This window comes from Poromitra crassiceps, assembly GCF_964638095.1.
Source record: "Poromitra crassiceps genome assembly, chromosome: 1".
NCBI lineage: Eukaryota > Metazoa > Chordata > Actinopteri > Beryciformes > Melamphaidae > Poromitra > Poromitra crassiceps.
Genome location: NC_139623.1, coordinates 91,865,567 through 91,877,988, shown reverse-complemented (window position 1 = coordinate 91,877,988; position 12,422 = coordinate 91,865,567). Strand labels below are relative to the sequence as shown.

General features: G+C 44.5%; 1 protein-coding gene across 1 annotated transcript; it reads right to left on the bottom strand.

Annotated features, from left to right (window-relative positions):
- Nucleotides 1-10,336: 10,336 nt before the first annotated feature.
- On the bottom strand, nt 10,337-12,151 carry pomgnt2 (protein O-linked mannose N-acetylglucosaminyltransferase 2 (beta 1,4-); the record flags this gene model as incomplete). The annotated part of the gene is made up of 1 exon (XM_083635010.1): nt 10,337-12,151. Exon 1 carries the CDS (start codon nt 12,143-12,145, stop codon nt 10,337-10,339), a length of 1,809 nt encoding a protein of 602 aa, XP_083491136.1. The 5' UTR covers nt 12,146-12,151.
- Nucleotides 12,152-12,422: the final 271 nt, after the last annotated feature.

The window sequence follows — 12,422 nt, the reverse complement described above, 5'->3', positions numbered from 1 at the left end:
GTGGTGCCTCCTCTGGTCGTTCGGGGCACCTGTTCGAAGGGAGGGGAACTCGTTGGAATAGCGTGATCATCCCACGTGCTATGTCCTACCGGTGAAGCTTCCCCTGTCAGGTGAAAAGAAGCGTGTCTCGGAGGAAGCAGGAACCAGGATAAATAAATTTAAAATGAGCACTAATGGGGGATTTAAATTTTTTTTATAAAAAATCGGGGGGGAAATATTAGAAAAAAATAAGAAGAAAATATTCAAATCATTTGCCATAGTAAACCACCTAAACAACTGTTGTCCCCACCTTTTTATGAATCTTTATGACCCCGGGCCTTTTTATGAATCTTTATGACATAAATACATGGTATACATCATGGTTACCGTAGCAGTATTAATCTGATGTAAGCTATATGAAGATAGTCTTTTAAGGGGAAAAGGCCATAAATACCTACCTTTTTATTGATCCCTGCATGACTTTATACAGTACATGTATGTGTACAGTATTTGTGTGAGTAGAAAGATAGTGGCTACTGTGAAAGAATGTAACTAAATTGGTAGCATGGTAAGGTGGCACTTCCCGATCAGGTGGGTTAGAGACTATAAATTGCCCTTAATTATGAATGTGAGCATGTTTGCCTGCATATATGTGGACTGGCATGTGTTTCCCTGCCTCCCATGCCCCAGACTATGAACAAGCAGGTTACAGTAAAGAATGAATGAATGAATGATCATGGTGATCACAAGGGTGTCTGAGCTACATTCAAATTGTAGAGCAGACTTTTGCTTTTGTGAAGAATAACATGTTCTAAAGTTCTAAACTGACTTCAGGGGACAGGAGTGGGAAAAGGGACTTCCTGTACTCTGTTACTGCATGCATCAACCTGCTATTGCAGTGCCACTGGGAACAGCTCATCCATCTCATTCAATGTGACCTCGAGCTATCAAGAGACTGCACTTCCACTGGACTAAAGCCCTGTATCAGCAAGCATCTGCACTGCTCAAATGTCCTTGAGCAAGTCACAGACTCCCTCCCTGTTCTGTAGCCTGCCCTTTGACCTCCCATTGGAGGGAGGCAAGAGACAAGACAATTTCCCTACAGGGCCTGTTTCACTTTCACACCCAGTTGGTCATTAAATACGATACCAACATTTTAGGCCTATTAAGATGGCATGTTCAGACTGGCGTAATGCAGCTGCACTGCAGCTGCCCACTGCTCCTAGTTCTAGGAAGGTTCCTAGTAGAAGATGGGTCAAATGCAGAGGATGAATTTCCCCATGGGGATAAATAAAGGATAACTTAACTTAACTTAATAGTCAATGTACTATGTGCTGGATTATTTAAATTGGAACCCGCTGCAGGTGCTCGATCAGAACCACAAAGATGTCTTCAAGGCTTTATTGGGGCAATCTGGCTGGCTGGTACTTAACAGTCTAACAACTCAGTGTAAAACAGTCTGATAAAAACGCGCTCCAACTTCTCTTCTTCTGTGGTGTTTTATGGCAGTTGGCATCCTTTATGTTGTATTACTTCTTCTAATTCTTATGGCTAATGCTGGTCTTACTTATCTGGTATCTATGACTGATGATATCACAACTCCTCAAGTGACATCACTTATGACATCATTGATGACATCACAGTTGCTCAAGTGACATGACATCAGTTGCTAAAGTAACATCACTTATGACATCATCGATGACATACAGTTGCTCAAGTGACATCACTTATAACATCATCAATGACATCACAGTTGCTCGAATGTGTATGGTATCATCAGTTGATAATTGAGGGCCAACAATTGTTGAACAATAACAACCGTCGCAACCCACCTGAATATCCGGTTTACTTCCTGTATACGTAGCCAGCTGAGCACAGGCTGATATTCGGCTCATATTAAATGTTAACGTTAGGCCGCGTCTCCGGCAGACACAGTAACAATGTAGCCTATTTCGGTCTTTATGTCTTGTAGTAGTTAGTAGTAATTGTTGTTGTTGTTGATGATAGTTGCCATAACAACCACCCCTGTCGGAAAGACGTGCACACGCTGGGTAGTAGCGTTGTTGTCTGTTCCGGAGCTAGCCTGAGAGGCTAATGAAAGCTACATGTTACGGAGTAAGCTGACTATCAGTACGTTATTGCATGCATAGGCCTAATGTCAGTGTTTTCCCCTGAACAGCTGATAAAGTGGATACTGTAAATAGTGAGCACTGTGAAGCTGATACAATTCAGGTGGCGGTAATGCATCATTTAAGGATGCCAACCGCCATAAAACACAGAAGAAGAAGCTGAGAAAAAGGAAGTGCTGTGGGGATGCAGCTGGTGAAAACCATCTATAGCCATTTTCATCCATTTAGATACAACAGACTGATTTCACATGATGGCAGTGTGTATGTAGCCCCTCATTCTAAATCCCAAACTATCCCAAACTGCACTCCCATACACTGAATATTACATTCAGGTCAAAACCACTGAGAATTGTGCTCTGTCTCAAGGATGCTTTCAGCCAGCGCAGCGCATATCCCATGAATGCATTTGCTTTAAAACCATTAAAAGAAAATTGTATAATGAGTTACAATCCATTTTTAATAACTTGTGCCCTCTGGGAAACCTTCAGGGTAATCACCACTTTCCGCCCATTTCCCCGAGCCACCCAATTATCCTAAGGTATAGGATTCATTCATGAGACCTCTTCCAAGCCTTCTTTGATTTATGTAACAAAATCCCTAATAGATGAATCTACAGTATAACATTTTAAACCATAACCTGAATTTATGAAGGGAAACTGTGATTAATATTACAGAAACAAGGGCATCCGGGTAGTGTAGCGGTAGATTCCCTGCCTACCAGGTTCGAGTCCCCGTTACTTCCGGCTTGGTCAGGTGTCCATACAGGCACAATTAGCCCTTTTCACAGCTGCCATTTTGTGTCTAAATGGCAGGGGAAACGCAGGTGCAACCAACTCACTAATTAGGGCCCCAGCACTGTAACACCTAAATGGACTGGAAGTTGGACATCCTAATTAAGGTTTTGGTGCACCTGTGAAACTTCCTGCCTTTTAGACACAAAATGGTGGCTGTGAAAAGGGTCTATTGGCTGTGTCTGGGGGTGGGAGGCTCACTCCGTAAGGGTATGTGTGGTGGCTGCACTAGCACCTCCTCTGGTCGGTCGGGGTGTCTGTTTCGGGTGGGGGGGAATAACGTGATGAAAAGTGTCACATGTCCGAGGAAGCATGTGCTAGTCTACAACTCTCCCCAGATCGGCAGAGGGGGTGGAGCAACGACCGGGACAGCAGGGGCAATTGGCCCGGGCAACATTTGGCGAGAAAAAACAAGCAAAGAATTTGGTGAGGAAGAAATTACAATAAAAACAAGAACGGCCGCACCACAGAAATCTTGATCTTAGCGGCTGAAAACATTGCCTCTAAGATAGCTAACCTTTTAGTGCGAATGTTCGGACCAACATCAAAAACCTTGGAGTCACTTTTGATCAGTCTATGCTCCTCGACAATCACATTAAACACTTGACTCGTACCTGTTTTTTCCACCTCAGGAACATAGCCAAGCTCCGGGGCATCCTGTCCACCGCCGAGATGGAGATGGCTATCCATGCTTTTATTTCCTCTCGGCTTGACTATTGTAACGTCCTTTTTTCCTGCCTCAACAAAACAGCAATAAACCGGTTACAACAGGTCCAAAATGCTGCAGCCAGACTATTCACTCGGTCCAAAAAAACGTCCCATATCACTCCGATCCTTTCCGCCCTACATTGGCTCCCGGTCCATCTTAGAATCCATTTTAAAATTCTGGTTTTCACTTTTAGAGCTGTCCATGGTCAAGCCCCCGCGTATATAGATGATCTTATTCACCCGTACACATCCAACCGGGCCCTGAGGTCCTCTGAGCTAGGCCTCTTGGGAGTGCCCCGAACCAGGCTGACAACCAAGGGGGACTGTGCATTTGCGGCTGTGGCCCCTAAGCTCTGGAATGCTCTTCCCCAGGGCCTGAGAGCCTCCGCCTCAGTGGAGATTTTTAAAGTGCAACTAAAAACTCTCCTTTTTAGACAGGCTTTCGGTATGTCGTGATTTTATGTGATTTGATCTGTTGATGTACAGTATGTACCAAACGTTTGTTTTATTCCTCACTCGCTCTGTTTTTATGTCCCTTGTTTTTATATTTTGTAACTGTTGTTTTAATTTTGTTAAGCACTCTGTACATCCGTGTTGAGAAGGGTGCTATATAAATAAAGTTTTATTTACTTACTTACATATATATGCCTCCGCCAACAAGTGAGCAGTCGACATCCATATCTGTCCAGACTTTGACTTTGAACCAAATGTGAAGAAATTCCGTCAAGGTGTTACTGAGATATGGCGTACCGAGCTTGAAAATGGCATTCGTGAGGTCACAGTGACCTTGACCTTTGACCATCAAAATATAATCAGTTCATCCTTGAGTCCAAGTGGACGTTTGAGGCAAATTTGAAGAAATTCAGCAGTGTTGCGGGTAACTCATTACAAAATTACTTTTAGCAGTAACTCTGTAATATAACTTATTACCAATAGGATTTCAGTAATATTACACTAGTTACTTTAGTCAAGTAACATAAGTTACAAATTGAGTTAATTAATCAAATTAATGCTTTTTAATCAAAGCATAAAGATACAGGGCTCTAATTCTCCCCTGGCCTTAGGCGCTAAACTGGCGTTAAACGCAAAAAAACACGCTTTGCGCCTGCCTACCCGTGACTCGGGAAGATAGCATCATCTTTTTACGCGGCGAAATGCGCTTTACGCTGAAGAGGCGTGGCGCAGTGCCAGAATAGGCCAGAATGGGCGTTTCGGCCTTAAATACCAGCCTAAAGCAATCTTCCCAATTGGCGTTAATTTTGCGGTTAGCGGGCTTATTCAATCACTCTTTCTGCCACTATCTCACTCTCTCTCTCACTCCCTCTCTCTCGTGCGTCAATTTCTGCCCCTATAGCACACTGCAAGGATCAGATCTGAAATGTAGGCTACACCACAGAATGACAGAACTATCACTATTTTGGGGGAAAGTCCACTAATTTATATGTAGGCACTAGGCAGGCACAATGACCGAAGAAAAAAACTTTGTTATTCCGTACTGTAGTTTTGAGCCCGTCATTCAGAGGCTGTTGCATCATCCTACCTCATCTGCCATGCAGAGGGGGAGAAGAAAAGGTAGCGATAGAAAATGATGCAATGATTCTGTCCAAACTTTCACCAATCTAATCTCATCATGACATCCAGGGATAGGCTATATTTTTCTAGCCAATGCGTTTAGAACATTGTTCTCAATTTGCTCTTGCTATAGTGTAGCGCATTTACATGGTTGCTGTATTTAAACTGGGGTGAGATTTGTTTGAGGAGCATATGGAGACAGAAGGGGATGAAAGAGGGAGGGGGGGGCTCAGAGAGCTTTGGTCGGGCTTTTCTGACCGGACTGCATCACTCCGTGGAATCGGAGCTTGAAAGGGAAAATGTGATTGGTTTATTGCAGATCGCCAATGGCCACAGTTGTGAATAATTCTACGCTTAAAAAGGCATGGTTAAATGGTTAGTGCCGGCTTTAGCGCTGAGGAGAAATTAGGGAATGCGCCTGACCATGCCCACTAATAGCGCTAGGCCAAGCCATAAATGCAAATTTAAGGCCAGGGGGAAGATAGAGCCCACAATCATTTCCTAATCAAATTGTGTGTTTTTATGCAAATAACCACTATAGATGACAATAACAAAAGGAAAAGGATAACATTTAGAATTTTGGACGGTTTACACTGACTTCAAGATGGTTGAATTTTTTTTTTGGGATGGTTGCGAGGCGGCGACGTTCTGCTACTGCTATTTTGGTGAAAGTAATGCAAAAGTAGTGAAATAAGTAATGAGTTACTCTACACAGACAGTAATATTGTAAAGTAAATAACTAGTAATAGAATATTACATTTTAAAAGTAACTTGCCCAACACTGAAATTCAGTCAAGGCGTTCCAGAGATATCGCGTTAACAATCTTGAAAATGGCGTTCGTGAGGTCACAGTCACTTGAACTTGACCTTTAACCACAGTGACCTTGACCTTTAATCACCAAAATCTAATCAGTTCATCCTTGCATCCAAGTCAACATTTGAGCCAAATTGGAAGAAATTCCGTCAAGGCGTTCCTGAGATATCACGTTAACGAACTTGGGAATGGCGTTTCATGAGGTCACACTCACAGTGACCTTGAACTTTAACGACCAAAATCTAACCAGTTCATTCTTGAGTCCAAGTCAATGTTTGAGGCAAATTTGACATTGGACGTACGTACGTATGGACGGACAACCCGAATCCATAATGCCTCCGGCAGGGCTATCGCCAGCGGAGGCATAAAAATACAGAAACAAGATGCAGCAGATAAGAAATAAGCTTCTTTATTCAATCACAATTACTCAAAATGAAATTCCAACTATTTGGCTCATGTAGAAAACAAAGACTGATGGACTCTCACTTCTGACACGCACAGAGTTTCTCCTCTAAAGTGGGACAGGAGCACACATAAATCTAACAAACAATACAAACACATACTTATCTAAATCGTCACATTCTTCTCACTGAACAACAGTGGTTCAAAATAAATAATCTCTCATACATACATGGACAATAGAACTGCATCTCAGAACTTTAATATAGTAAATACAAATCTATCAGTGAAGTGAACAACTGAAAAAGGGAAATTTGGCAAATTCCATTTTACAAGATTTCAGCAGAAGCTCATGTTTACCTACAATGTAAAGGATCCTCCAATTGGCCAGCAGACAGAACTGAAGCAGAAAGGTCATTGTAATGTTTAGATGACTGGTCAAGTGCATGAAAAATTGACATCATCTGAACAATGGCAGAGTTAACACAACATGTTGGTGGCAGTGTACTGTTCTTTCAACTTGTGCCATTCAGTAGGCAAAAATCCATCTCTTTGCTAGATTTCTCAGCGCCGACGCTAGGCAGATGGGCATCATGCGCTGTGCGTAAGGCACCAAGAGAGGCATCATCCCAGGCAAGAATGATACCACGGTCAACCTTCTAAAATTAACTATGATGCCAGTTTGGCATCCCCTGTTTTGAACTGGACACGGGATTAGATACCATTACAGCGGGGGGCCAGCGTGTCACTCAAACGTGAAGGATTTTGTTTTCACCACGCACCACGCAACCTGCAGTGCACGCAACACGTCCACAAGTCACTTGTAAACAGGAAATAGTAATCCAGTTCCTAAACTCTTGACGCCGTGTAAATTTCAGCAGTAGTACAGTAGCCTACACAGACAACCAGTGATCCCCCCGCGCAAGACGAACGCGCGACCCGGGTTTCCCTCTCTCAATAGCGGGGTGAATATTTCTCACACCGGTGTTACGGTAAAAGCTGTGCCCACGGGCGAGTTTGACCGGAAGGGGAAACAAAATCATTATGGGGTTCATAGTTGAGTATAACACTGCCAGTATCCGCCATCAAAGGCATTTATTCGGGTCAGGAGCCGTGAAGATGACTTAATTTACAAAAATGCGATTTCCTCCGCTTTCTGGTCAGAGATTGCTGTTTTTGGTGAAAACGACCTACATTCAGGTGTCGATAACTAAAGAACGGATGAAGGTAGAATCAATAATTTTTTCATAATAAAGTCGAGGCTCTCTTCTTGCTTTTGGGGTATTCAGTCTTTACGTAGTCATAGAAGAAAATATTAATGAAAATGATCAAAAACCCTGGCGGTGGCTAGTGACTTTTTCTGAAAAACTGTGGCGGAGAATGAGTTAGGGCCTGTGTCCACCTATTGTCATCTTTTTCCGACATTAAACGCTGGAAGTACGCTGGGAAACGCTGATCTCGGCGCACAATATAACAAGGAAGCAGTCTGAAACTAACGTTAGCTCAGTGCGGTAGTAGCTTGATAGCTGACAGCTAACATTAGCAAACAACACACATACAGTGATTTAGCTCAACACTCACCAGAAATATTAAGTGTCTAGCCAATCTGCTCCCACAATTGAGCCTTTCTGTCTCTGTTGCGATAGTTTTTTCATATGATTAGTTGCCAGAAAAGGAGCACCCAACACCAGCGTCTTTCTGAAAAGCTAAAATAATTTCAGCTGGAAGCGCTGGGAGTCGGGCGCACAAAAATGCCAGAGCGCTGTGAAAATAGACGCCGGACGCAGTGCACTTTCTCTAGACGTCCGTGTGCGCCCGCATACGCTCTCCCCCCATTGGAAACAACTGAAAATAGACGCCGGAGCTGATGAAAAGACGCTAGGTGGACACAGGCCCTTAAGAAGGTTTTTTACCTTATATACAGTAGTTAGTTCTACAGCGTGATATACTGTTGTTTCATAGTTCTGGTTTTCGATTTGTAACATAATGAATATATATTTCTTCAGTTTAAAAAAGATTGCATTTGTGTTTTTCTTGGGAGGAGGGGGCACCACGTAGCAATTACGCTTAAGCCTTAAGGCCCAATTATACTCTACGTTAAAGACGGAGATGGACAGAGCCTTCTGTCTGTACTCTGCGTTCATTTTGTGAGTTTTCTGTCCGTCATCTGAAAGCTTACGGATACGCATGAAACGCAGCAAAACCACACACACACTCATGCATTTGACTCTCTACTGCCCACTGGTGGATGTACTGCTTAACATGATACCAATGTGAAAGACGCATGGAAGTATGTGGGCAGTGACGATTACATCGTTTGAAACGGACGCATTTATTTTCGTATGAAAATGGAGTATAAATGAGCCATTAGGGAACCTAAATGGCCAGCAGCGGTGCTGAGATTTCTACTACCAATTAGAGGCTACAGTACTTAGCCATCACCTCTAGCTTCCCTTTCTTACAAAAACAAGATGGTGCAGTCTAGCAACAAGCAGTTCATTAGCAAAAGACACACAAACAACTGTAACGACCACTGTTGGATTTCTCTTGTTGCTCACAATAAATCCAGCCAACAAACTTGTTCTCAGCAGCTAGAACCCCTCTGAGGAAAGTAAAGAGTGATTATCCTGGAGGTTTTATGTTAATTAACACAAGGCAGTGGACTCGAGTGGAGTCCACCAGTGCAACATACTGCTGCTCAGTTCCAAATACAATAGGATAGACGCTGGCTAGCTCTATTTATGTGCCAGAGACATCATTCACATGCTACTCAGAGTAATGTAGTCTTATTTATTTTAAAACAAGAAACAAAGAAAATAAATTGGTCTAGGCTAATTATAGCCTGGCTTAACAGATTCATATGATCTGCAGAAAATTTGAATTATTACATTTGTAATTGGTGCCAATTAGTGAATAAGAATTCAAATGTATGTATGCAGTAAAACAAATGCAAAGTACCGTAGTTGAGGTTGGGCACTGGAGTAACACAAACACTTGTCTTGCTTGCTATATTTAGAATACATAGAACTCTCATACCTAAGAAACACTACCTTTCATCACAAAATGTTACATAAATTATTAAATTACACATCTTGCGAGACACACTTAAAAATGCTCCATTCCCTTTCAAAGTTCTGAGATTTTGTGAGACACAGGCTAAAACTGTATGGTTTGTAGCAAACATTAGAAGTAGAAGAGATCCATAATATGAGAAGGTATTACAGCAGGAATGACTGGCGATAACACTGGCTGATTTCATTTTGAAATTTGCTTTGGTTTTGGCAAGATCCTGCAAATAATACTCTAATTAAATAATCCATAATTAAACTATGCCCCACACACACACACACGCACACACGCACACGCACACGCACACACACACACACACACACACACACACACACACACACACACACACACACACACACACACACACACACCCCCATATAAAACCTTGTTATCCTAAAAGCTCACTTCTCCACAGAAAAGCTACATTGCATACTGTAAAAGGGATCAGTGTGTTGATGACTACTAAAAAAATCGCGTTATATAATATTACTTTGCACATAAATAAATCTGTTGATTTGAGTTCTATTATCATGAATAGAGACATGGTATTTAGCACTTTCTTCCTTTCATAGGTACAGGTCATATAACTTCCATTTACGCATTCATAAAAGGCTTTTGCCATCCAGTTCTGTGCCTGTGGTTCAAGTCTTATTCAGTGTTGTCCATATGTAAGTCACGCTGTACTCCTCTTCTGTGCTGGGCATGGGAACATCACTGTGCAAGAAATCAGCAGCCCAATCTCCCATCATAAAAAAAGGGGAAATCACATTTACCAACCCCCACTGGACAAACTGTAATCTACTGTTCCAATATACGATTGTCTGGAAAGCCTTTGTCAACCGCTTGTGTGAAACAGCACAGCGTCAAATGGACTATTAGGTCCTGCACATAAGAACGTCTGCAAAGGGCCCCAGGAGGTTCTTGTTGAAGATACACCTGACCCAGACCAGGTAAGTGGTGAAGGGCTTGATGTTCTCTGAAAAAGTGTAGTTCTGCTGGGGAAGGATATAAGGCATGTAAGTGTTCTCACCCTGCTCCTGGATCCACACCTCGTACTTCACTTCTCTCACCTTCAGGTACTTCAGGTTCCATGGGATCTGCCAGGAAACAGTGAGTTTTGCCTCGTTGGTGGCTTGGACTGAGGTGTGGCATTGAGGTTCTCTGACCCGGCCCGGGTGAACCGTGCTGGCCGGCCTGGCCCTCTTCAAGCTGGGCCTGGCCCTCAGGCCCTCTTTGAGGACTTCCACCAAAGAAGGGATGTCCACCAAAGTGTCTTGGTAGATTCGGAAGAGCCACTCCGGGTTGCGGCAGCACAGGTGCCTGGGAACGTCCCTGCTGGCCAGTATTCGCTCTTGCTCGTCCTTTTCCAAATGAGCGATGCCTCCTTGTTCCCAGGGTCGGTCTGGGTGGGTGATGGTGTCCTCCTCCATAGTGTTCCTCCAGGACACGTATTGAAGGTCCATGCCTGGTAGGGAGGCAAGGGTTTTGTATGGGGTGTACTGTTCTGGATTCACAGCATAGGGGAACAGCTCCACCACAGCAGCTCCTCTGGGGAGGAAGAGTGAGGTGACAAGCTGAGCTCCATGCATGCTGACTAACATGGAAGCCCCACTGATCACCTGGACAATGCTGGCAAAAGTTTGTTCCTCCAGGGACACTGTAACCACTCTCATCTGAAACTCCTGGGCCAGTGCCATGATTAGCTCTGCTTCGTTCAGAATCAGCCTCGTCGCTGAACGACTGAACACAACAATGTATTCTTCCTTCTTCTCTTTCTCCTTCTCCTCTTCAATGCTGCCTCCATCCTTCTCTGCCTCTTCCACACTGGTGATGTTCATCCTCTCCATCATGGCTTTGGCGAACTGACGTATCTCATTCCCCGAGACCAGGATGTTAGCTTTGGGCCCCTGCGGCTGGACAAAGCCATACTGGTACCAGGTGGTCATCTTGGACAAGCCGACATACGACTTGGTAAAACACATCAGCTTGCCAAAGTTCCTAAGCTGTTCTTTGAGTAGCGGCTGCTTGCTGCTGAGAAGTCTGTAGAGGTCAAAGTGTGGGCCTTCCCCCCAGCCCTCCATGAAGACCAAACGGGCCTCATCATCCAAATCTGAATACTGTTTCATAGTATAGAAGGCTGGGAGCAGGTCATCGTGGAATACGTGCATTAGGTTGTCTGGATTAAACCGGTTTAGAATCAACGTGACATCCGGTACGAACACAGGCTTGGGCATGAACTTCAAAGCAGCAGCGGGGAGCTCTAAAAAGTTGAAGTACTGCGTGTTGTGATCCTCTACGGAGGACAGGTCCAGCAGGGCCGGCTGGAAGCGCCTGGGCCCCAGGTTAGGCAGCATGACGGAGGAATTGGAGTGGAAGAACACAAACTCCTCCGCCTCGGAGCAGTAGCAGAGGTAGTCGAAGCGGCAGATGCGGTCGGTGTGCATCTTGCCAGTGCAGACCATGCGGGTGCCATGCTCCTGGAGGGCCAGTAGGGCGGCGTGATAGTCGATGCGGGCCCGGGAGAGCTCTTGGGACTGCTGCGTCAGGTGCAGCTCTTCCTCCAGCGAGGCAGCATGATCGCTCAGCACGGAATACTTCCAAAGCAGTGCGGCGACCACAGAGACCAGCAGCCCGTTGAGGAGCGCACCTACGCTCATCCTGCAGCCCGCCACCGAAGCCCGCATCACTGCTGCTGCCGAGGACCCGCCTCCCAGCTCCGGCCAACCTCCGACCTCCTCAGGGAAAGGCGACGAGACATCCACTGCCGCACGAGGACTGGGAGAGAGGAGAGGAGCGGGCGGAGGAGGGAGGAGAGGGGGAGGGAAAGAGGGGGAGGGAAAGAAAAGGAGTGGGTGGAGGAGAACAGTGTGGCAGCCAGGTGGAGAAAAGGAAGAGAAAAGAGCAGACGACAGAAGTTAAAGTGCAAACTAATCATGAAGCCACAAAACAGGCAAAATAAAC